The 23,253-nt window shown below is 39.4% G+C and overlaps 1 protein-coding gene across 1 annotated transcript in view; it reads right to left on the bottom strand.

Annotated features, from left to right (window-relative positions):
• CACUL1 (CDK2-associated, cullin domain 1) overlaps positions 1–23,253 on the bottom strand; it is a 70,653-nt gene that overhangs the window by 35,202 nt on the left and 12,198 nt on the right. The window contains exons 2-3 of the mRNA XM_012001105.1: positions 13,946–14,072; positions 12,951–13,053 (exon numbers count right to left, since the gene is read on the bottom strand). Coding sequence (XP_011856495.1) covers positions 12,951–13,053; positions 13,946–14,072 — 230 coding nt within the window. The remainder of the gene's footprint in view (positions 1–12,950; positions 13,054–13,945; positions 14,073–23,253) is intronic.

Below are 23,253 nucleotides of genomic sequence, written 5' to 3'. Positions count from 1 at the left end.
ATACACTGCACTCCCTGCTTCAGAGAGAGACTAGGTTCAGGAACAATGGTACATTTCCATAGGCCAATGGACCTCAAAGAATGCTTCTCTCCGAATCACTTGAAGGGACTGGTAATGATGCAGATCCCTTTGCCACACTCCAAAGTCTTGATGCGGAAACTTTCCGGAGGTGTGTATTTTTAGTGAGAACTTCAGGGAAGTCTACACAGCTGGCCCACCTGTTAAGCATTTAGGAACCTCTACATCTTAAGCCTCTTCCAAGAAATGAGAGGAGCTCTACAGGAAGGAAGTCTGCAGGATTCAAGAGAAAACTGAGCAGTAATCACCCATGTAACACAGGCATTTACTGCAGGACAATTTAACTGCAAACTGCACTGAAATCAGTAAAAATAGGATACACTAACATTTTAACATTATTGTTAGACTATAGGTAAATTTTTCTCTTAAAAGTTAACGGCTTCTTGCCTAGTATCAAATTCAGGGAGTATAAAGTTATTAAAATACAACTCAAGTTCCACTTCAGCTTAGAAAGCAGAAAGCTGTGAAAGAACATCACTTCCATTCTTATGATAAGAAAAAGCTGGTTAACCAAAATAATCATAATTTTTTGAGCTCATCAGACACCTAAGGTGTCTTTAACTTACACTTGCAATGTCCAACTAGGTGAGAAGAATTTCAGAGCGACAAGCTCCTCTAAAGAACATAAAGGACAGATGGACTATTTCTCTGTTGGTGATGGTAGTCATAAAAGCATGTAAGCAAACAACAGAAACTGTAATGAATCATTAAAGGCCAAGTGTGAACTAACAGTGCAGAATCCCTGGGAGCTTCAACACAAGGGCAGTCAGTGCCTCCTCTCCAACTCTTTTCCATGGGTTTCCACTGGGTCATCAAGAGAAGGACTGGGGGCAGGGAAAGAAATCAGAGAGGCCATCCTCCATGACAAGATGTGCCAGGCTTAGTAAGACTTGAGGATGAAGCAGGAATACCTAAAGAAGCCGATGAACACATCATGGGGTCCCCCCTGACAAAAAAGATGGTGATTAACTGCCAATGGAAGATATGAACAAAAACTGCCTGAGCCCTAGAACCTACCCAGATTCAAAGGAAAAGCCATTTGCTGAAGGGAAGGGGTAAGAAACCCTGCACCCTGCTGACCCTTCTTTGACCTTAGGCAAAAACTATCTACCACTGGAAGACAGGCAGGTGATCCTCCAGCCCTGCTGACAAAGGTCAGCAACCATTTTCAGGATGGTAGAAAATCCACTCATGCCCAGGTTTCCACACTATTATGAAGCAAAAATACACTACTGCTGATGGAAGTGCAGGAAACTTGCTTACTCCCAAGGTTCCCCAAAGACACAAGGTAAAATGTGGTTGCCACAGGGTGTGTGCCAGGCAGGACAAGGGAGGGGAGAGTGGGGGAGGGAACTCACCTGCACACTAGACCAGAGATGAACAAACTAGAGCCTGTGGGCCAAATCCTGTCTACCCCCCACTTTTATTAAGTACAGTTGTTTTGGAACACAGCAATGCCCCTTCATTATGTAACCTGTGTGGCTGCTTTCATTTGCACCAGCAGAGCTGAACGCAGGAGCTGGATAAAGACCACACGGCCCGTGAAGATATTTACTATCTGACCCTTAACTGAACAAGCTGACAACCCCTCACCTGCCAAGATGTAAGGGCTATCCGCAACTGGGGTGGGGAGAAGGTGTATGGGAACACTGAGAAAGCCCCACCTCCAAGGCTTAGGGGCACAGGGACTACCTATGACTGAGGCAAGAGCAAGAAAACAAAACAAAACAAATTCCCAAACAAAAACCCACACACGCAAACCTGCCCTGCACTCCCACCCCAAGCCGCGTACCAAGTAACAGCAGCTAGGGGAAGCTGGGAGAGGGACAATAGAGCAAAGACAGACATCCCCCTACCCCTCCCAGTGAGACAGGGCCTGGTAGGAGCTGAGGGCAGGAGCAAAGCACTGAAAACACTCCTGAATCACATAAAGAACAGGGTAGCCACAGTCCACCACTAGAGGAACATGAAGCCTAAAGCAACAAGAAAACTCAAACTATCAACTACTGACAAGATTAACTCAACTCCTCATACTGACAGAAGAGAGCCATGCCCATTTTGTTTTTTTTGTTTGTTTGCTTCTTTTGAGACGGAGTCTCGCTCTGTCACCCAGCCTAAAGTGCAGTGGCGCGATCTCTGTTCACTGCAAGCTCCGCCTCCCAGGTTCAAGCCATTCTCCTGCCTCAACCTCCTGAGTAGCTGGGACTAAGGTGCCTGCCACCACGCCCGGCTAAGTTTTTCTATTTTTTTTTTAGTAGAGATGGGGTTTCACTGTGTTAGCCAGGATGGTCTCAATCTCCTGACCTCATGATCTGCCCGCCTCGGCCTCCCAAAGTGCTGGGATTACAGGCGTGAGCCACCGCGCCCAGCCGAGGCATACCCATTTCCAAACAGAAACTGTTCTTTTTAAGCTAAACTGGTTCTTTTTATTTTAATAGTTCTAAGCTAAACTGTTCTTTTTATATAAAATGTCCAACATTCAATAAAAAACTAAGACCAAAAGAGCAAAAACACAGCCCACTGTCAAGAATTAAACATTCAACACGCACAGACACAGGGCCCACATGAAGGAGCTATCACACGGACATTTTAAAATAACTATGATTAATATATGCAATGACCTAGTAGAAAAGGCAGATAACATGCACAAAAAGATGGGAGAATTTCAGCAGGGAAATGGAAACTATTTTTAAAAGAGTCAAATGGAAATGTTCAAAATTCTCAAATAGTTTATTCAAAGTCCTTTAACATTTATTCCTAAATAAGTACAATTTTGGCAGTTTTGTATCCCATACAAATGCACCTGGATGCCATCTCAAGGATCCTTAATACTATTTTCTCAATCAAATTGGGAATTTTTCTAAAAATCTGCCTTTAGATGACTATAGCAAAAACTACTAATGGGTAATATGCTTTTAGTCTAGCTTATTCCATGACTTTCCAGAGCAATACCATATACTACCACGGACAGCTGTGTCAAGGCTCTAGAAGCAACAGCTGTTACATACTGGAAGCTGACAAAGACGCTTCATAAAAACGGAATTTCTTGGCCGAGCACGGTGGCCACACCTGTAATCCCAGCACTTTGGGAAGCCAAGGCAGGCAGATCACCTGAGGTCAGGAGTTCAAGACCAGCCTGACCAACATGGAGAAACCCCGTCTCTACTAAAACTACAAAATTAGCCGGGAGTGGTGGCACATGCCTGTAATACCAGCTACTCGGGGGGCCGAGGCAGGAGAATCGCTTGAATCTGGGAGGCGGAGGTTGCGGTGAGCGGAGACGGCGCCATTGCACTCCAGCCTGGGCAACAAGAGCGAAACTCCGTCTCAAAAAAAAAAAAAAAAAAAAAGGAATTTCTTTCCAAATATACAAATACATCTGACACTCCATTCTCATTCTTGCTGTGCAGATATTTCCATATTAGAATAATATCCAAAAAATAGTGATATAGAAGGTAATGATCTTCAGGAGCTATTTAAGGGCTATTATGTATCAGACACTTCTCATATAAACTATAAGCATGGTTTTCAATTGAAAGCTACAATAAAGTCAACTGAATCTAAGAAGATATTTCTCTTTTCACTTAGATCTCTTACTTCTCAACGTTAACTGCTATTATCATTATATGAAATTTTTTTCATGATTTATTTCTAAAATAACACTTCCTTCATTTTCCAAATACTATTTGGACTTAATAAACTGAATTAAATCCGGCTTCTGTGATCCTGGGTTCATTTAGCTTATCTACATGAAACAATCTGTATTCTAATCCTAGCTTTTAAAGTAACTAGCTAGGTGACACTGAGCAGCTATACAAGGTTCAAGTATTACTAAATGGAGAAATATTCAAAGAAGCCAGATAAAGCTAGGCTGACTTCTCCCTTCCCCACACACTTTATCTCTATGTAACACTTAGCAAACACTAACTTACTTACAGTACTTACACCTATTTGCTATTATTTTGGAAAGGAAACCTTTTTCCTTATCTTTTCTAACTTAACTTACACAGTTCAGTCTCAAAGACAGTATATTTTAAAAAGAACACACTCCATAATTGTACTCTGTACACCATGATAATAAACAAATGCAAATAGCTATTATTTATGTGATTTTACTCTCCTGCTCATTTTCCAAGTTCCGGATGATGTTCCACCTGGAACAAATACATGCCTCTAGTAATGTCAGTGGTAAAGCCAGCGTATGTTTTTGTAACCAACTTATGCCAAGTACTTTTTACTGGATCTCTATTTTGGGCCTGGTATTATGTTAAGTCCTATGAAAGCACATGAAAATGCAAACAAAATCCTTGCTTTCAAAGGAAGACAGTAAACTTATTAGAATCATGGTCTGAATGAGAGTCTATCAAATGATCGAGGGTTAGGGCATCTCCCTGGCAAATTCTTGGGTTTGCCACAACAACTGCTTTAAGTTCTAGTAGAGATGAAAAAAACAGATTTCCACATAACTTAGAAACATTTTCAGTAGAACACACATGTAAAGGGCTATTTACCAGTTGCAATGATATTTATTTTATTTGAAACCTATGAAGATATCAATTTTCTTATTATCTAAAATCTTACTTTAGCAAGGAACAAATAGAGTATGTGGGGGAGGAAAGTTTTCTTAGAATACACTTTGTAGTACAAGAGATTTAGAAATTAAAACCTTTAAAACGCATAAAAAATTTCAAAAGACCATACACAAGATAACTAGTTGAGTTATGCTGCCACCCACTGGACAAAAAATAAATAGCAAAGCAATCCTTGCTCTCATTTTAACCACCAAGGGATTTTAACCACTCAGTTTATTGGCAATCTGGCAGTAAAGATTTTACATGCAAATTGGAGTCTACAAATAGTGAATCAAAGTTAAGTACTGTTGGCTGATTACGGTTTCGTTTCTATGAATTTCCATTATTAATTTATTTGACAGTCAATTTATTTTGCTTAAAACCAACATATAGTTAGACATCAATATTACTCTAATTTTATTAAAATGGTTTAAATGTAATCAGTTAACTTACTTTTAATTAAAAGTTAAATATTTAAACTACTATAAATTCAACCTTATTTGAGATAAAAACTACATTTCCCAGCACCTTTGTCTCTGTGGTCTCTCCCAACAGGACCCTGAATGTAGGTTAGTAGTATCTGCGCTAATCCTCCCATCTGAATGTTACCATCCTGGCCTAGGAACCAAATCTCTGTGTCAACACTGTTTACTGGGGCTAACGTACAGTGTGAGTTCCAAAGCACTGACAAAAGAACTGTTAATGGGTCACTGAGTACAAAACTACTATATCAAAATGTCAGAATATTTTTATTTGGTGAAAATATACTCTCTTTTACTCTTTTAGATAACACATTAGCATATACAATATATGTATCGACACTAATTGAGGAGAAAATGCCTCACAATTGTTTCAATGGATTCTGGATTCAGAAATACACATAGAAAAAATGAAATGAGGAAGTGTCATTTAAGACAGTTTTAAAAGATTATATATCCATCTATCCATTACCGTAGTCCCCCACCTTATCCAGTTTCCCTTTCTTGAGATTTAAGTTACCCAGTCAACCACAGTCTGAAAATATTAAACAGAAAACTCCAGAAACAAACAATTCTTTTTTTTTTTTTTTAGAAAAGGGCTTTGCTAGTTTCGCTCGTCACCCAGGCTAGAGTGCAATGGTGCGATCTCGGCTCACTGCAACCTCCGCCTCCCAGGTTCAAGCGATTCTCCTGTCTCAGCCTCCTAAGTAGCTGGGACTACAGGCGCCTGCCACCACACCCGGCTAATTTTGTATTTTTTTTTTAGTAGAGATGGGGTTTCTCCACATTTCTCAGGCTGGTCTCGATCTCCCGACCTCAGGTAATCTGCCCGCCTTGGCCTCCCAAAGTGTTGGGATTACACGTGTGAGCCACTGCACCTAGCCACAATTCTTAAGTTTTAAACTGCATGGTCTTCTGAGTAACGTGATGAAATCTTACACCATCCAGCTCCATCCCACCTGAGATATCTATCAGCACTTTGTCCAGCATATCCACACTGTTGACACTATCCGTCAGTCCCTTAGCCATCTCAGTTATTAGTTCAACTGTCACGATTATCACAGCACATGCTCAAACAACCCTTACTTTACTTAATAATGACTCCAAAGAGCAAGAGAAATGATGCTGGCAATTCAGATATGCCAAAGAGAAGCCGTAAGTGCTTCCTTTAAATGAAAAGGTGAAAGTTCTCAACTTCATAATAGGAGGAAGAACTCTACTCCAGAGGTGGGGCTTGGGTATCAGGACCAAACGGAGGACAAGCTAAAAACAGGTCAGGGCAGAAGCACCTCCCCATAAGACATGCCCACCAGTGTGCCATGTCAGTTGACCACTGCCATGGCAACACCCGGAAGTTACCACCCCTTTCCATGGCAACAACCCAACCCAGAAGTTACCACCCTCCCCCTCGTTCTAGAAATCTCTGCATACTGCCCTTAATTTGCAATAGTTAAAAGTGGGTATGAGTGCAGAACTGCCTCTGAGCTGCTACTCTAGACACACTGTCCACGGGGTATCCCTGCTCCACAAGGAACAGTACCAGTCTGAAATTGTCTTCTTTTTTTTAATGCAGCACTTAGTCTTTAACATTTCATATAATAATAGACATGTTGAAGTTTTATTATCCTACTCTTTTTCTATTTATCTCATCTGTTCTCTGTACTTTTAAAAAATCCTTTCTTGATTTATTTTAAAATTATTCCATTTTTTTCCCCTCTATGTCTTATTAACTACGTTCTTTTACTACAGACTGTATCCTTGCCTTATCATAGTCTAAAAGAAAGTAGTGTTTTACCATTTCCCGGACAATGCAAGGGTTTCAGAACATTTTAAACCTTCACTCCCCACTTCAACCTTACACATTACTGTTGCGAGTTTTGATTTTATATATATATATTCTTATACCCTAGAAGACATTATCATTATTACTGATCTACACTTGCATATTTATGTTTTCCCTTCTTCATTCCTACGTGAATCTTCAAGTTTTCATCTGGAAACATTTTCTTTCTACCTGAAAAACACTTTTATTTCTTTAAGAAACTATTGGTGATGAATTCTCCCAATTCTTGCCTAAAAACGTACTTCACAATTTCGCCTGGTTTGATGATCGCCTCATCTCCTACTGTGACTAGTTATTTCGGATTTAGTGCCAGATTCTGCTTATGAAAAACTACAGAAACAATTTGATGCCTAGGATAATGGTATCTCTCCAGAATTTACTTTTGCTACTAGTAAGCTTAATCGAGGCTCTAGCAAATCCAGACCATCTTTTTTTTCTTTTTTTTTTATTGGAGATGGAGTCTCGCTCTGTCGCCCAGACTGGAGTGCAGTGGCGCGATCTCGGCTCACTGCAACCTCCACCTCCGGGGTTCAAGCAATTCTCTGTCTCAGCCTTCTGAGTAGCTGGGATTACAGGCGCCTACCACCATGACCAGCTAATTTTTTTGTATTTTTAGTAGAGACAGGGTTTCACCATCTTGGCCAGGTTGGTCTTGAACTCCTGATCCTGTGATCCGCCCTCCTTGGCCTCCCAAAGTGCTAGGATTACAGACATGAGCCACCATGCCTGGACAAATCAAGACCATCTTAATCCAATCAGGAATCAGGCTTTAGAGATTAAGAAGGCTAGTCTTTTTTTTTTTTTATTCTTGCTACTCCTGGGATGTGGTACTTCAGGTTTAATGGGCCTTACACTCCAATTTATTACCCAACCCCCACAAGTGAGTCAAAGCTCTATTAAATTTCTCAGCTCATTAGCCTCCTTTTCCAGAATAAACAGGTGACCCCAGTAGATAAATGGCTCAAATGTTAGGTTCCTCTCTCTGAGTTTCCTTCTTCTCTTAGATCCTGGCGCTATAATTCACTTTTTTTATTAGTTCTGTGGTCTAATTTTTGTTATTGCTCTCAGCGGGGGGACAGTCCACACTATCTAGTCTTACCAATTTTATGTCCACTACTGGACCTAATAGAGTCATACTTAAATATGATACATTAGCGTTACCACTAGGAACCCCTGCAACCAATAAAACCACTCAGTTTTTTTTACACTGACCAAAAAATCAGCTGTGTTTACTTAATTAAGGAAAGCAGTAAATAGTATTTTAGATTTTTTAACAAGAACGTATATCCATCAAATTAGGGTTTTTAGATTGTTCAGCCAAAAGAAGAGACTGCAGGAAGACAACCAATTAAAAAAATACTCCACTAGTGCAGGCATGAGCCAATGATGACGTGGAAGAGGAAGACAACAACGGGAATGAAAGAGGACAGAGCAAGAGATATTATAGTATTCCATCCACCTTAAGCACCCAGAAATACGAGAGAAAAAGCTAAGAGGAATATGAAATATCAAGCCTCAGAAAGAAACTAATTTGAATGAAGAGGAATTTAGATTTGGATCTCAGTATGAGGTATCTGTAAGATGAAATTCAAATCCAACAGGCAAGTGTAGGTCCTAGTCTGAGGGTCCTGGTCCAGGTCCCTCACCAAAAATACGGTAATTTCTAAATGTTTCCATAGAATTTTCCAAAACTATTCAGAATATTATTTACTGAATTGGTAAACCAATTTACTCTCTATAGTCATCTATTTCCATTCATTGATATAGGAAAATACCAGAATTGGAAATTTACATTTTGACGTTCTAGAGATACAGAAAAATAAAAATAAAAATAAAATTTCATTATCACATTTAAAGAAAGAACAGCCGGGAGTGGTGGCCCATGCCTGTAATCATAGCACTTTGGGAGGCCAAGGCAGGATGATCATTTGAGTCCAGAAGTTGAACACCAGCCTAGGCAACATGGTAAAACCCCACCTCTACAAGAAACACAAAAATTAGCCAGGCATGGAGGTGCACGCCTGTAGTCCCAGCTACTTGGGAGTGCTGAGGCCAGAGGATCATTTGAGCCCAGGAGGTCAAGGCTGCAGTGAGTCAGGATTATACCACTGCACTCCAGTCTAGGTAACAGACTGACACACTGTCTCATAAATAAATAAATAAGAAGAGGGCAGTCAGTCAGGACAAGAGAAAAGCATGGTTTAAAAACATTAAGGCAAAATATACTGTCACAATTTCAAATAATCCAGCAGTAAGTTAAAATGTATAGATATACACATAGTGAAATATAATAGTAAGGAGAATACTAAGGGGACTTAGCTATTTGTTTTATTAGTTTAACAGCAACAACAAAAAAAAACTTTTTAAAGTGCCTGCAGTAGAAATGTCATTATTTCCAAAATGAAAGAAATGTGTTCAAAAAAAAAAAAAGAGGCAGCAAGTTAGATTACGCTGTCACGTAAAAAACATTTACATTCAACAAATTATTCTAAAATCTCTAAAAACCATGTTCTCTAGTTTTGAAGTCATCACTAAAAATAACTGGAGAATATGGGAACATTTTTTATATACTCTTCAATCTCCCCAACAGGATATGCTTTGGGATAAAAATAAATAAATCCCTCTGACATATAAACTATACAAACCCACAGCTATTTTAAGATGCCCTTGACTGAGGCTGACACCCTCTAGGTCCAAATCATTGATTTATCAACTCCAGCACTAAATTTCTGATTATCGGTCAAATGCAACTCCTCCCACACACTTGTTTTGGCTCATAACAACAATATTTCATTATGAAAACCAGAGCTGCAAACAAAATGCTCCATCCAAACAAAATGTTTCTGGCTCATAAAGCCTGGCACAGTCTCTTGATCTGTCCCCCATGAAAACTGCCTTAAGGTTGCTGTAAAATAAAGATTACATCAGGCCACACACATCACACTGAACAAATAAATAAAATGCCCACAAATCTAAAGAGCATAGGAGTAGCGGTCATCTGAAGCTAATTATGCTACTCTTTCCATTAGCACAGCTCATATTTAGTTACTCAGCATTCAGCCAAAACACATTTGCTGAGTTGTAATTGTGGCAGACACTAAGGATAAAAAGACAAACAAGACAGAGTCCATCCCCGTCAAGGGAGGGCCTGTGAAGTAGCCAGATAGGGAAGCAGAAACAATAACACAATCACTGCCCTAATAGAGTTCTTATTGCCGAGCTGCTATGGATCCACAGAAGAAATGCCAATAGTCTGTTCTGTTTAAAGAGGAGTGCAGGAGTTCCAGGAAGGCTTTACACAGATGGACACAAATGAGTTTAAGCCTGAGAAAAGAATGAAGAAGCATTTGCCAGGCAGGAAGCAGAAGAAAAAAATACCTTACACTTTAGTGTAAAGAACTAGATATTTTAGTAAATCTACTTCCTTTTAATGTCGAGAAAATACCTTACACCTTAGCGTGAAGGAACAAGATATTTTAGTAAATCTACTTCATTTCAGTGTCAAGAAAATGTATAAGATGATATATATTAGCATGTTTAATAAAGAGGCAAACACACAAATGCTGAGTGACAGAGCTGAAAACAGAGCCCCGGATCCCCATGTTTTAAACTACTCCCCACTGCTATTTAATAATGGTTACAGACTTTATAATCTTATAAAAGGAATCACTTTGAAGCTAGACTTTTCATAAGAGCATATTGCTGAACTCAAAGTGGGACATGTATTGATTCTAAAAACAAACTAAATATTACCCCTTTTAAAAACATTAACATCAGGCTGGGCACAGTGGTTCACACCTGTAATCCTAGCACTTTGGGAGGCTGAGGTTGGCAGATCGCTTGAGTCCAGGAGTTTGAGGCCAGCATGAGCAGCATGGCAAAACCCCATCTCTAAGGCAAGAAACACAAAGATTTTGCCAGGCATGGTGGCACATACCTGTAGTGTCAGCTACGGGGGAGGCTGATCACCTGAGCCCAGGGAGGTGAAAGCTGCAGTAAGCCATGACTGTGCCACTGCACTCCAGCCCGGGAGACAGAGTGAGACCCCATCTCAAAAAAACTAAAAAAACACTAACATCAAAAGAAATATCACCCTGACTTACGTTTTAATCATTAATAAGAATCATTCCTATATTAATATAAGACTAAAAATTATTTAGTTTCATAATAGTCTGTATTAGTAGGGTGAGGGAAAATAGACACTGTGATACACACAGAACTGATGAGAATGCAACTTGATACAACTTCTGTGAACCACAATATGGACTTAGTAAACGACATTACTTACAAGACTGACTATTCACTTCAGCACTGTTAGTAATAGCCAAAGACTGGAAGTAACCTAAATATTCATCAGTCAAAAACTAGTTAAGGTATACCAATAAAGTATGGCAGTTGAGATAAGCATTTACTTCAGCAAAACACTTGAGAAATGATGATGAACCTGACTAGGGTACTGGCAAGTGAACAGAAGTGGACAGAGTCCACAGCGAGACAAGAAGTTCATAAATTGGATTCAGGTGGGAATTCAGGTAGATGGTGGAGTGAAGAATTAGAAAGCAAATCACTCAAAAGCTATAAAGCATAGACCTAAGGTTTCATCAACAATTTATACACAATGCCTAGGCACTAAATATATGTGTTAAATGAATAAAGATTTTATAGTTGGCGGCAAAAATATGAAGAAATTAATTTATACTAACAACGAGAAAAGTATACATTTCACTATGACAAAACACAGCTCTATCATTTGAAAAAGAAAACAAAATGCTACTTAGTACAACAACTGTTTGGGGGAAAAAAGACAAAAAAGACTAAACTATCTCAGACCACAAGTTGTGAAGAACAACATCCAAAGCCCAAAGCCCAACCCAGCATATGCTATAAACTGTGGTTATTTCAAAACTGCTGGGGTGCTTCCTAATTGTGGTATAGACCCTGGTAATCTATTGCTGAGTGACTTTTCTTTTTTTTTTTTTTTTTTTTGAGACGGAGTCTCACTCTGTCGCCAGGCTGGAGTGGTGCAGTGACGCAATCTCGGCTAACTGCGACCTCTGCCTCCTGGTTTCAAGCGATTCCCCTGCCTCAGCCTCCTGAGTAGCTGGGACTACAGGAGTGTGCAACCACGCCCAGCTAATTTTTTTGTATTTTAGTAGAGATGGGGTTTCACCATGTTGGCCAGGATGGTCTCCATCTCCTGATTTTGTGATCTGCCCGTCTCGGCCTCCCAAAGTGCTGGGATTGCTGAGCGATTTTTCTAGACATTGTTCTACTTCCATACCAAAAGCAAAGTGGGATGAAGCCCTGGTATAAAGATTATTTGGTTGGTGCAAAAGTAACGGAGGTTTCTGTCATTATTTTCAATGGCAAAAACCACAATTACTTTTGCACCAACTTAATAATACCTGATCTTCAAGCACTGAAGGTTTACTGAAGTGGGGAGGGGGAGGATCAAGCTAAGTGCTCCCTTAAACAGAAGACTTTCTGCAACCTGCCCCAGACTTTAGAGCTGAGATGATGCCTATTTACAGGAGGTTTATCAACAAAGTGTTTACTTCAGTTGTTCATATTGAAAGGCATTATAAATTAGCAGGCAAACCACTCTTCGAAGATGATAATACGAGTTCCAAGAAAAGTTAAAACATACACATATTTTGTTTTGTATCATAAAAGTCACCAAATATTGACATTAACTGAAAAACATAAGGTTTTAAATAAAAGAAATGTTGACATGGTAATCAATGGAATCAGTTAACTTCTGAAATATATTTAATCCAAAAATTTCCACAATTTATACCAAATTTTCAAATTAATAATCTATTCCAAAAATTACATGATTTGATCAACATTCATCTAGAAAACATTTATAAATTTATATCATAATCAAATTACGAAGCTTCCAAATGTGTATTAGACAAGCTAACTGCAACCAGTCAGGAAAACCCAAGGAAGCAAAAATCAATACAATCAGTTCTTTACCTGCAGCTCCTTCGAGACTCTCTCTAAGTGATTAGTTATCTTTTTAATCAGATCACTATACATCTGTTCCGAGTGCTGCTGGCATACACATTTATACACACAACTGTAAAACAAACAAAAACCCCCACAAACCAAGTTAATCATAAAGCACTTAACTCAGACCAAGTTTTTAAAGCGCACTTTTGATATATAGCCACAAATCCAATAATTCACACCTTCAAAAAGTAACCAATCACAACTTTTAAATAAAAAATTCATCCTCCCCCATCAGTGTTCGGATGGAAAAGATAGTACCATCTGCTGTCAATATGCTCTTCTAAGTAGTGTATTACACATTTAATCAGTACTAGATAATCTAACATTAGGTGAGAATCTAAGGTCTGAATATGATAACTACTTATAAACCAGGTTCTCTCTCTCTTTAAATGAATGTCAAAATAAGGAAGAGAGAGTGATTGATAATCAGTAAAGAGAGGTTTCTAACTCACGGAAGTGTTTGCAATACGACGTCTTTGTACATCAGCTGTGTGGAACAACATACTTGCCACTTCCTCCTTTCACTGTGCTGATCTCATATCCCACCCCACTTCCTAATTTGCTGCTTCCATTTACCAAAAGCTGGGAAACAAAATAACTGAAGAGAGTTAGAACTGCATGTCAATAAACACCAACAGATTAAACTAAGGTCTCCCTCTGAGACTAAAAATACAATTTTTATGCCAGATACTTCAGTCATTCTTGCTTTTATTGCTGACTTCCACAGTGTCTGCATTATGTATGGTGGAGGTGGCAGGCTTACTCTGTCATAATTTGAAAACCACTTTTCAATCAAAAAGTATAAACCAAACCCTCCAATCCGTAAGTGTGGAATACACAAAACACTCACAGAGCCTCACCTTTCGTTTTCTACATTACATATTTGTGTGCAGAATAATTCAAGTGCCCCGAACCTCGGTACACCCTTTCAAACCCAAGCAAATTAAATCTTGACTTACCTGTATATCTGTTCATAGGATATGGGGATATAGTCACCAGGACTCTGAGTTAAAAGTTGATCTATGGCACCATCCAATTTTGGCCAGTATGTGCTCTTATAATCTTCAATAGTTATAACATTCATTACTAAAAGTAAAAAGTAAAATAAATATTACTACATGCTATATGTGCAGCAAACACAAATCACAGCCATTTTGCACTCTCAAATTCCTCTCTTACTCTTCTGATTTTACACTGACACCCTATCACCTGACTATCCTATTTCAATTAAAAACAAAAAAAGCAACCTGGTCAAGGATGTTAAGCAGCCATTAATCATGAGTTTAAGAGGAATTAGTATGAACCTGTCCATCTTTAAAAATAACAACCCAACAAGCAAGCATCACTGGTTTCCTTCTGGGTTTCCTGTAAGCCTCTGTCATCAGCGGAGCAGTCTCAAACATGCTCTGACCCTCAGATACACAGTCAATTATGTGACAAAATGACCTATCAATGAACCACAGGAAAATTCAGAGAAACTGTGAACACCAACAATCAATCTTTATAGACATCCTTGAGGAAATGTACCTAAGGACAGGACTATGAGGATTAAGGTCCAAATGCTGCAGTCACAAAGAGGTTGCTGGAAAACTTGCTGAGATTTACAATACCACCAGCACCTCTTCATCATTACTACAGCTCCAACTCAGGCTGCTACTATCTTAAACTGGATAAGCCCAACAGAAAAGAAGTCAGTGAACTGGCACCCTGTGCTGAGGCTTACTTCACTCCTACAGACAGGCTCTTACTCCCACACTACAGGTTTCACAAAGCATTTGTACAGTGGATCCTAACAGCTTTGAAATCCAGGTAACAGTTGCTTCACGGCACTGAAATGTTAATATTTTAAAAAGAGCTACCAGAAGAACCTACCTATATTCTGTGTCATGAACCACAGTTACCTCAGGAGTAACAACAACGAGACCAGGTATTTCATTATTTTACCAGACTAGGAAGCAGAGAAGTTAAGTGACTCAAGAACACAAGACTCATTACTGTCAGAGACACCAGGTAAAACAAAGTCTTCCCAGCGTCTTTTTATCACATTATCGATTTCCACACCTTCGTCATCCAGGTTCCAGATTTTTTTCTACGTACCATCTATATCACTTTTGTTCAATACTTTCTTTAAATCAATTCACTTCTGTTATTTAATTTTATTTCATAGGACATCTGAGGAATGAACTACTGGGAATGTTCACAAAACAGCATGGCATAATCTTAAATGCATTTTGCTAAGTCAAAGAAGCCAGACCCAAAGGGCTACATAGTCTAAGAGTCCCACTTACATGCTACTACTAAAGGCAAAACCACAGGGAGGAAAACAGATCAGTGGTCGACAGGGGCTGGAAGGTGGGGAGAAGGATTATCTATAAAGCAGTAGCATGAAGGAATTTTTATGGCAATTAACTGTTTTGCATGGAACTGTGGTGGGGGATACACCACTTCACGCATTTGTCAACACCAACAGAACTGTATATCAAATGACTATGCAAATTTTAAAAAAACCAACAAGGCTGTAGTGGTAAAGACAGAATGCAAAACACAACAAAACGAACCTAATTACAAATGAATCACATAACCCACACTGAAGGGAATGGTGAATAAAGGAGTGTTTTGACTAATGTAAAGCTAAAGACAAAAAGAATTGTACATGCATGTGCGCAAACATACAGTAGGAAGAGGCCAGACCATGTAGGTCCTTATGGGCCATTGTAAAGACTTTGACTTTTACTCTAAGATGGAGGCCTCTCTGGAGGGTTTTGAGCAGAGGAGTGACATGATCTGGGTTAGGTTTTATATGGATCATTCCAGCAGCTGTGCTGAGAGTAAACTCAGTTTGGAGGCTGTGAGCTGATATGGGATTGGGCCAGAGGGTGGCACTGAGGACAATAAGGAGGGGTCAGATTTTGAAGATATTTTAAAAATAGAGTCAACAAGATTCACTGATAGATTAGATGTGAGATGTGAAAGTAAGGTCAACCGTGGCTCCTCCAAAGCTTTTCGCTTGAGCACCGAAGGATGGGGTTGTCGTTTACTAAAATGAGGAAGACTGCACAAAAACCTTAGCTGTCCAGGGGGCATAGCAGATACTGTTGGTGCCCCACCCACCCATTTTCCCCATCCATACCCTAAAGCTACTTCTCTCAGTGTTTTGTCCAGCTGCCAGAGCTTGCTCTGCTTGCAGAAGGAGCAGGTAAGAAATTGTGGGCGAATTAACAACCCCAGAGCAGACTTCAACCAATGACCACTGAAGATTCAGTGTCATTACCCCAGTAGCTCCCTCTCCTTTTGGGTGAGATGACTCTCAGGCCCCTGTGCTACACTGACTCCCAGAGCTCCTCACTGGTACTCAACTCCAGCTGCCTGCAGTGGTGACTTTACCTTACTGGCTTCCTTACCTTCCCTGTCTCACTTCCCCAATCCCCCTAGAGCTGCTTCCCAGGGTCACCCTCTTGCACTTGATACTGAAAAGTGTTACACACTAGCTCTAGAATATGACCTTTGTATTTCTGTAATCCTTAGGATTCAAAAAAAACTGAAAAAGAAATTACATTCTATGTGATTCTGAGTTAGAGAATCCCTTATCAGTGTACCACCTAAACCACATGAAATACCTCTCTACACCAAAAGTTGAGAGTTGAAGCTTAGATAACACGCTCAAAAAGAAAACTACGAGTAGTAAGGCCAGTAATTAATACACCAATCTCCTGGGCTCCTAAAATGCTTAGTTCAATAAACCACATGCTATGGCTCCATCTGGGAGTACTCCTACTTCTCAAGCACAGGCTTCGCACTTCCGCAAATCACCAAGTCAAAGATATGAAGAAGCGGGGAAAAAGAAACCAAAATGTAAAGTCCTGTAGTTCTAAGTACAAAATGGGGACTCACTACAGAAACAGTGACTGCTGATGCTTTTACATATCTTTGAAAAGAGACTTTAAAACCAAATTGAAAAAGGCATGTGTCACAGTAGAGAATCTAAAACCCTATTTCCACACATTAAAAAAAAAAGCTGTTTCTATTTCCACACATATTATTATATACAATACATATCTATGTTACCTGAATAACTAATAGAAAGCCAATTCAGTGACCTTACATGCTAGCTAACATTTCTTCCCAGGAAGGTTCTTCATAACAATCTGCAGTGAACACTTAAAATGACAATCCAGGAAACTTTAAGATACTTATTTACTTGCTTATCTCAACCCAATCCTTGGTTTAAAAAACAAAAACTCCTAGCTATTTGTTCAGTTTAACATCTGACACATACAGTCTCAGAGTGTGTGTGTAATCTTGAACTTAAAAACTAGATCCTTATATTAGAGATATGTAATCACTTTCAACTTTGCCCAGAGAAAAGTTTACACTGACCAAAAGAAAGAGAAGGCCAGATGCGCTGGCTCATGCCTGTAATCCCAGCAGTTTGGGAGGCCAAGCCGAGAGCAACGACTGTGCCCAGATGTTCAAGACTACACTGGGCAACATGGTGAGAACTCGCCTCTACAAAAATTTAATTTAAAAAAAAATTAGCTGAGCATGGTGACGCACGCCTGTGGTCTCAGCTACTCGGGAGGCTGAGGTGGGAGGATCTTTTAAGCCCAAAGACCAAGGTTGCAGCAAGCCATGTTCACTCACACCCCTGTACTCAGTCTGGGCAACAAAGCAAGACTGTCTCAAAAATGAAACAAAACACAAAAGAGTAGCCAAAATTCATGCTATGTGTAGAAGACAGCTGATTTACTACTTTAAAATGGGAATGCTAAGATCAGAGCAGCATGATGAGATCTTAGGAGATCTGTAGGGCTGCCTGTTTAGACAATACTTTTCAACTTTTTATTTCTTGATTTCTATAGTTCAGTATTAAGCCTGTTATTAGAAAATACATAAGCAAAAGGAGGAAATAAAAAATCACTCATAATCTCACCACCAGTATATTGTGGCTGTGCCAGTGTATTGTGCCAGTCTTTTCAATGTATATTATATGTGGCTAAAGAGTATATACAGACATCCAATGAGCTAAAGAATTCCTTGAATTTTACTTTTTAGATAATTAACTAAATTCCTTTTCTGTATGTAATGAGCATTATCAGCAAGTAAGAGCCAAAATGAAAGTATGAAATCTAAACAAAATTAAGTTACCACTAAATTACTAAATTTCATCTAGGTTAGATTTTCAGCTTGAAAATAATGAACTACTTTTTAAGCTATTTAAAGAAGGCACTACAGGCACAAACACCTACAAGAGCCATGCTAATAACATAAACAAGTAAAGCAGGCCTGGTGCAAGAATAACAAAAGTGGTGAGGGCTTTATTGAACAGCAGAATGTGTGTTGCCCTCTAGAGGCATTGAAGTTCAAGAAATTTTAAAACACTTACTAAAAAAAATGTAAAAACATCATGCCACAAGGCTTAAACCTAGAAACACATATTTATAAAATAACAAGCTCACACAGTCTAAATTCCACTGAGAAAGTAGTTTAACTAACCTTTACTAAGATAAAATGAAACAAAGTCTAAAACATATGGAATAGCTGGAACCTTCATTCAGGAAATATTATCGGGTTGCTGATAAACAGGAAACCATTAGAGGTCTATAATTCATACCAGGCAGGAATAAATATGTTCAACTCTTACACTTTTTTAATCCAAGTAAGTTGACATATTATTTATTGTCAATCTCCCTCAAACTAGATGTAAGCCCCATGGAGAAGGAATTCACTGCTAGAACCCCAACTCTAAACAGGATATGACACCTGGTAGGTACTCAATAACATCTGTAAAGCGAATTAACTTAGTGAGTCAAAATAAATGCTGAACAGAAAAACAGTACAAGATATACTGCTTATTAGCTGTTTTGGAATTAAAGCTTAAATCACATGTGATTTCACACAGGCTAAAGCAAACCAGGTTAGCCCTACTATATAATCCTTTTAAGGTTTGTTTGTTTGTTTTGTAAGGGAAGATAAATTCAGAAATTATAGTAAGCATTATGAATTCATACTTGGTCTACTGTAGAGACTGATCATTACTTTCTATCAGTGCTTCCAAAGTGTAGATCCAGAGCAGCAGCAGCAGCATCACCTGGAAACTTGCTGCAAATGCAGACGGTCGGGCCCCAGCACAGATCTGCTGAATCAGAAATTCTAGGGGTGGGTGGAACCTAGGAAGCTGTTTAACAAGCCCTCCAGATAATTCTTAACGCCTGTTAAAGTCTGAAAAACATTCTAATGCTTCAGCAGCTCAGGACAGCCAGGGTTCACTTAGGTGTTCCTCTTTCCTCAATTGCTAATATATGGTTTGTCTGTTCTCAACAACTTGAATTGAAGAGTCAAATAAAGGTGTGAATATATCAAACAAAATGTTAAAAAGGTAGCTAGGAACTGTCTTCCTACCAAAGATTCACTAAAACTCTTCTCTTCCATATCCTTTCTCCCCACCAAAAGTCACCTTCATTTAGAATAGAATCTTTAAGAATGTAGTAATTGCAATTATAAAATAAATAAGCCAAATTTAAAAGGCTAAATTATAAATGACTTTTTAGATTAATTATAATTAACTGCAACTAGATAATCAGAATGGACAAGGAGAAAAGAGCCCTTTGTTACCTATTTAACTCCAGCTAGTTAATGTATGCTATCTAAAAGAAAAATATGACTTTTTGTCACTAGATTATGCTTATCTGTCAATAACAATCCAATAAATCTGGCTGAATGTTCCAGCAAAATGTTCTGCTCCCTCCAGCACAGGGGGACGACTGAATTCTTCCAAGTGTCGGACTCAGAGCAGTTGAAGGCCAAGAACATAACCTGAGGAATGGAAGGGAAGCCCTCGTAGATAAAGGAGAGGAATGGTCATAAAAAGTGTAAGAAGTAAAAATCATACAGAAATATTTTTAAACAGAAAAAACTTTATCAGGATAAGAAAATTTTTTGTATAGTTGTACTGTGTTTATGTTTTAAGCTAAGTGTTATTACAGAGGAGCCAAAAAGTTTAAAACTTAAAAGGTTTATAAAGTAAAACAGTTACAGGAAGCTAAGGTTGATTTATTATTATTATTATTTATTTTTTTTTTTTTGAGACAGCGTCTCCTCACTCTGTCGCCCAGGCTGGAGTACAGTGGCGCAATCTCAGCTCACTGCAACCTCTGCCTCTGGGGCTCAAGTGATCCTCCCATCTCAACCTCCAGAGTAGCTGGGACTACAGGCAAGTGTCATCACACCCAGCTAATTTCTGGTTTTTTTTTTTTTGGTAGAGATGAGGTTTTGCCATGTTCCCCAGGGTGGTCTCAAACTCCTGGGCTCAAGTGATCTGCCTGCCTCAGCCTCCCAAAGTGCTGGGATGACAGACGTGAGCCATAGCATCTGGCCAGAGCAATTTTTACATAAATTTAGTAAAACCTAAGTGTACAGTGTTTTTAAAAAGTCTAGAGCAATATACAGAAAGGGCTTCACATTCACTCATCCCACTCACCCACACAACTTCCAGTCTTGCAAGCTCCAATCATGATAGGTGCCATATATAAGTGTACCATTTTTTTACCTTTTATACCATGCTTTTACTGTACCTTTTCTATGTTTAAATATACAAATACCATTATGTTACAGTTGCATACAGTATTCAGTACAGTAGCATGCTGTACATATCGTACAGGTTTGTAGCCTAAAAGCGATAGACTATATCCTATATAGCCCAAAGGTGTAGTGGGCTATACTACCTAGGTTTGTGTAAGTATACCCCATGATGTTCCCACAGTATGCAAAATCGCCTAACAAAACAATTCTCAGAATGTATCCCTGTTGTTAAGCAAAGCATAACTGTACTTTATCCTTTTCCTTATTAGGAGGGGAAAAAAACTTGTCCCGTCTACTCAGGTATATTTTGATTTGCCAGTACAAGAGGGCAGCAACTGTTTCTAAAGTAAGTTAAAGCCTTTTGAAAGTTGTGTGCTTCAGGTACTTGTTTGGGAAGTTTCTAAGCTTTAGGGTTTATGGTTTATATAATTCAGTTTAAACACTATGGACAATTTAAAATGTCTACTGTGATCAAGAGTTAGTCATTCCTCATTGTATGGTTACATTCACGTAAACAACCAGATGACACTGATGTCTTATTTTCATTTCATCTAAGTTCCCATTAACATACTCTTTAAGGGTTCTGTGCCCCCCACCCCATAACAAGATAACATTTTGGTCCAGATAAGCCTTGTAACATACAAGCTGTATAAAACCTCCCTTGCCTTGCTTCAAATGAAGTGCCTTGTCCCCTAAAACACTGTAAAACTTGTAAAGCAAACACACAGTTACCGTTTTACTGCTTAGAAATCTACACAATTTTCAATTAGAGGAAATGTAATAAAATACTAGAAACTTCCTTCATCACTACTATCTATAAAAAAAAAAAAAAAAGCCTAGCTGTTGTAGCCCACCAGCAGATTGAGATCTATGTTCCTTTAGAATAGTTACTGTACAACACTGGTTCTACCATTACAACATCCATAGGAGCCTGTGACACAGTTCCTAAAATGGACATGTTACGACATACATACACATACAAAAAGTTCAAGAGCTATCAAGACATTCAATTTGGCTCCAACTCCACCTAATCCAACATCTCATAAAATTCAAAGTACTCAAAATTCAAAACAGAAAAGTATTTGCCCAACTGAGATTACATAGGTGTAAACTATGCTAATTGCAGGTTTACCACAGTTTTAAAATTTAATGGTGTCTTCCAAGATTTAAGTAAGTCAATCTCTCTTTGGCATTAAAAGCCCAGTAGAGTCCGAACCTTGAAGCAGTAGCCTGAGGCAGGTGCTGAGGTGGACACCAATGGTGGATAAACAAACCTTGCCCTGTAGGCCCCTGAAAAGGTCAGGACTTGAGGACGGAATACTATGAAAAGGCATTTTTGGAAATGGGTGGGAGATGCAGTAGAAAAGTTTGCAGACTAAACAGTAAAAAGAAAAGAGGAGGATTATTCTGTGGAGAAACTGAGAGACAAAGGGTTAGGACTCTGAGACCTAGAAACATGCGGGTCAGGACTGTGAGGGAGTGAGAAGCACAGAGCTGGCAGATTGAGCAGAAGTCAGCATAAGAAATGCTCAAACATCTAGCCCCACTCCTTTCATTCCAGAATGCTATGCGCCAGGAAAAAGATGCTTTACTTCCCCCTCCACCTAGCCACTCTGCCATTCTCTCAGAATGGAAGATCCTTCTCTAGAGAAACTAAACAGTCCCAGAGAAAAGACATTCACATACTAGTATTTGGCAGTTCCTCAACAAAATAGCAGCCCTGCATTCAATCAGCCTAACAAACATGAAGCCCAACACTTCAACCTGACAAGGCTCATTATAAACACAGAGCTAGCAATTATCTTTTTTCACTTTTAAATATGGATAGACAACTAAGAATCACGAAAGATTTGTAGAAAGTCTCGGACAAGAGATCAAAACAAAATTTGAAAAGCTAAAAACAAAGATAATCCAGAGAATAGAACTTGTTTAAAAACTATAATTACTACATTCAGAAAGGTAAGATAAAAATTAAAAACCGTGTCATCAAGCAATCCAAGCACTTTTTTTTTTTTTTTTTTTTTTTGAGACAGAGTCTCGCTCTGTCGCCCAGGCTGGAGAGCAGGGGCGCGATCTCCGCTCACTGCAAGCTCCGCCTCCCGGGTTCACGCCATTCTCCTGCCTCAGCCTCCAGAATAGCTGGGAGTACAGCCACGTGCCACCACAACTGGATAATTTTTTGTATTTTTAGTAGAGACGGGGTTTCACCGCGTTAGCCAGGATGGTCTCCATCTCCTGACCTTGTGATCCACCCACCTCGGCCTCCCAAAGTGCTGGGATTAGAGGCGTGAGCCACCGCGCCCAGCCCCAAGTGCTCTTAAAAAAAAAAAAAAGGCTGAGCGCGGTGGCTCACGCCTGTAATCCCAGCACTTTGGGAGGCCAAGACGTGTGGATCACGAGGTCAGGAGATTGAGACCATCCTGGCTAACTCAGTGAAACCCCATCTCTACTAAAAATACAAAAAAAAATTAGCCGGGTATGGTGGCGGGCGCCTGTAGTCTCAGCTCCTCGGGAGGCTGAGGTAGGAGAATGGCGTGAACTCGGGAGGCGGAGCTTGCAGTGAGCCGAGATTGCTCCACTGCACTCCATCCAGGGCGACAGAGGGAGACCCCGTCTCAAAAAAAGTTTTTAAATTAAAAAATAGAAAGATTTGGCCAGGTGCGATGGCCTATGCCTGTAATCCCAGCTC

The sequence above is a fragment of the Mandrillus leucophaeus genome, unplaced genomic scaffold, assembly GCF_000951045.1.
Source record: "Mandrillus leucophaeus isolate KB7577 unplaced genomic scaffold, Mleu.le_1.0 Scaffold65, whole genome shotgun sequence".
NCBI lineage: Eukaryota > Metazoa > Chordata > Mammalia > Primates > Cercopithecidae > Mandrillus > Mandrillus leucophaeus.
This window is presented reverse-complemented; position numbering and strand designations above follow the sequence as displayed.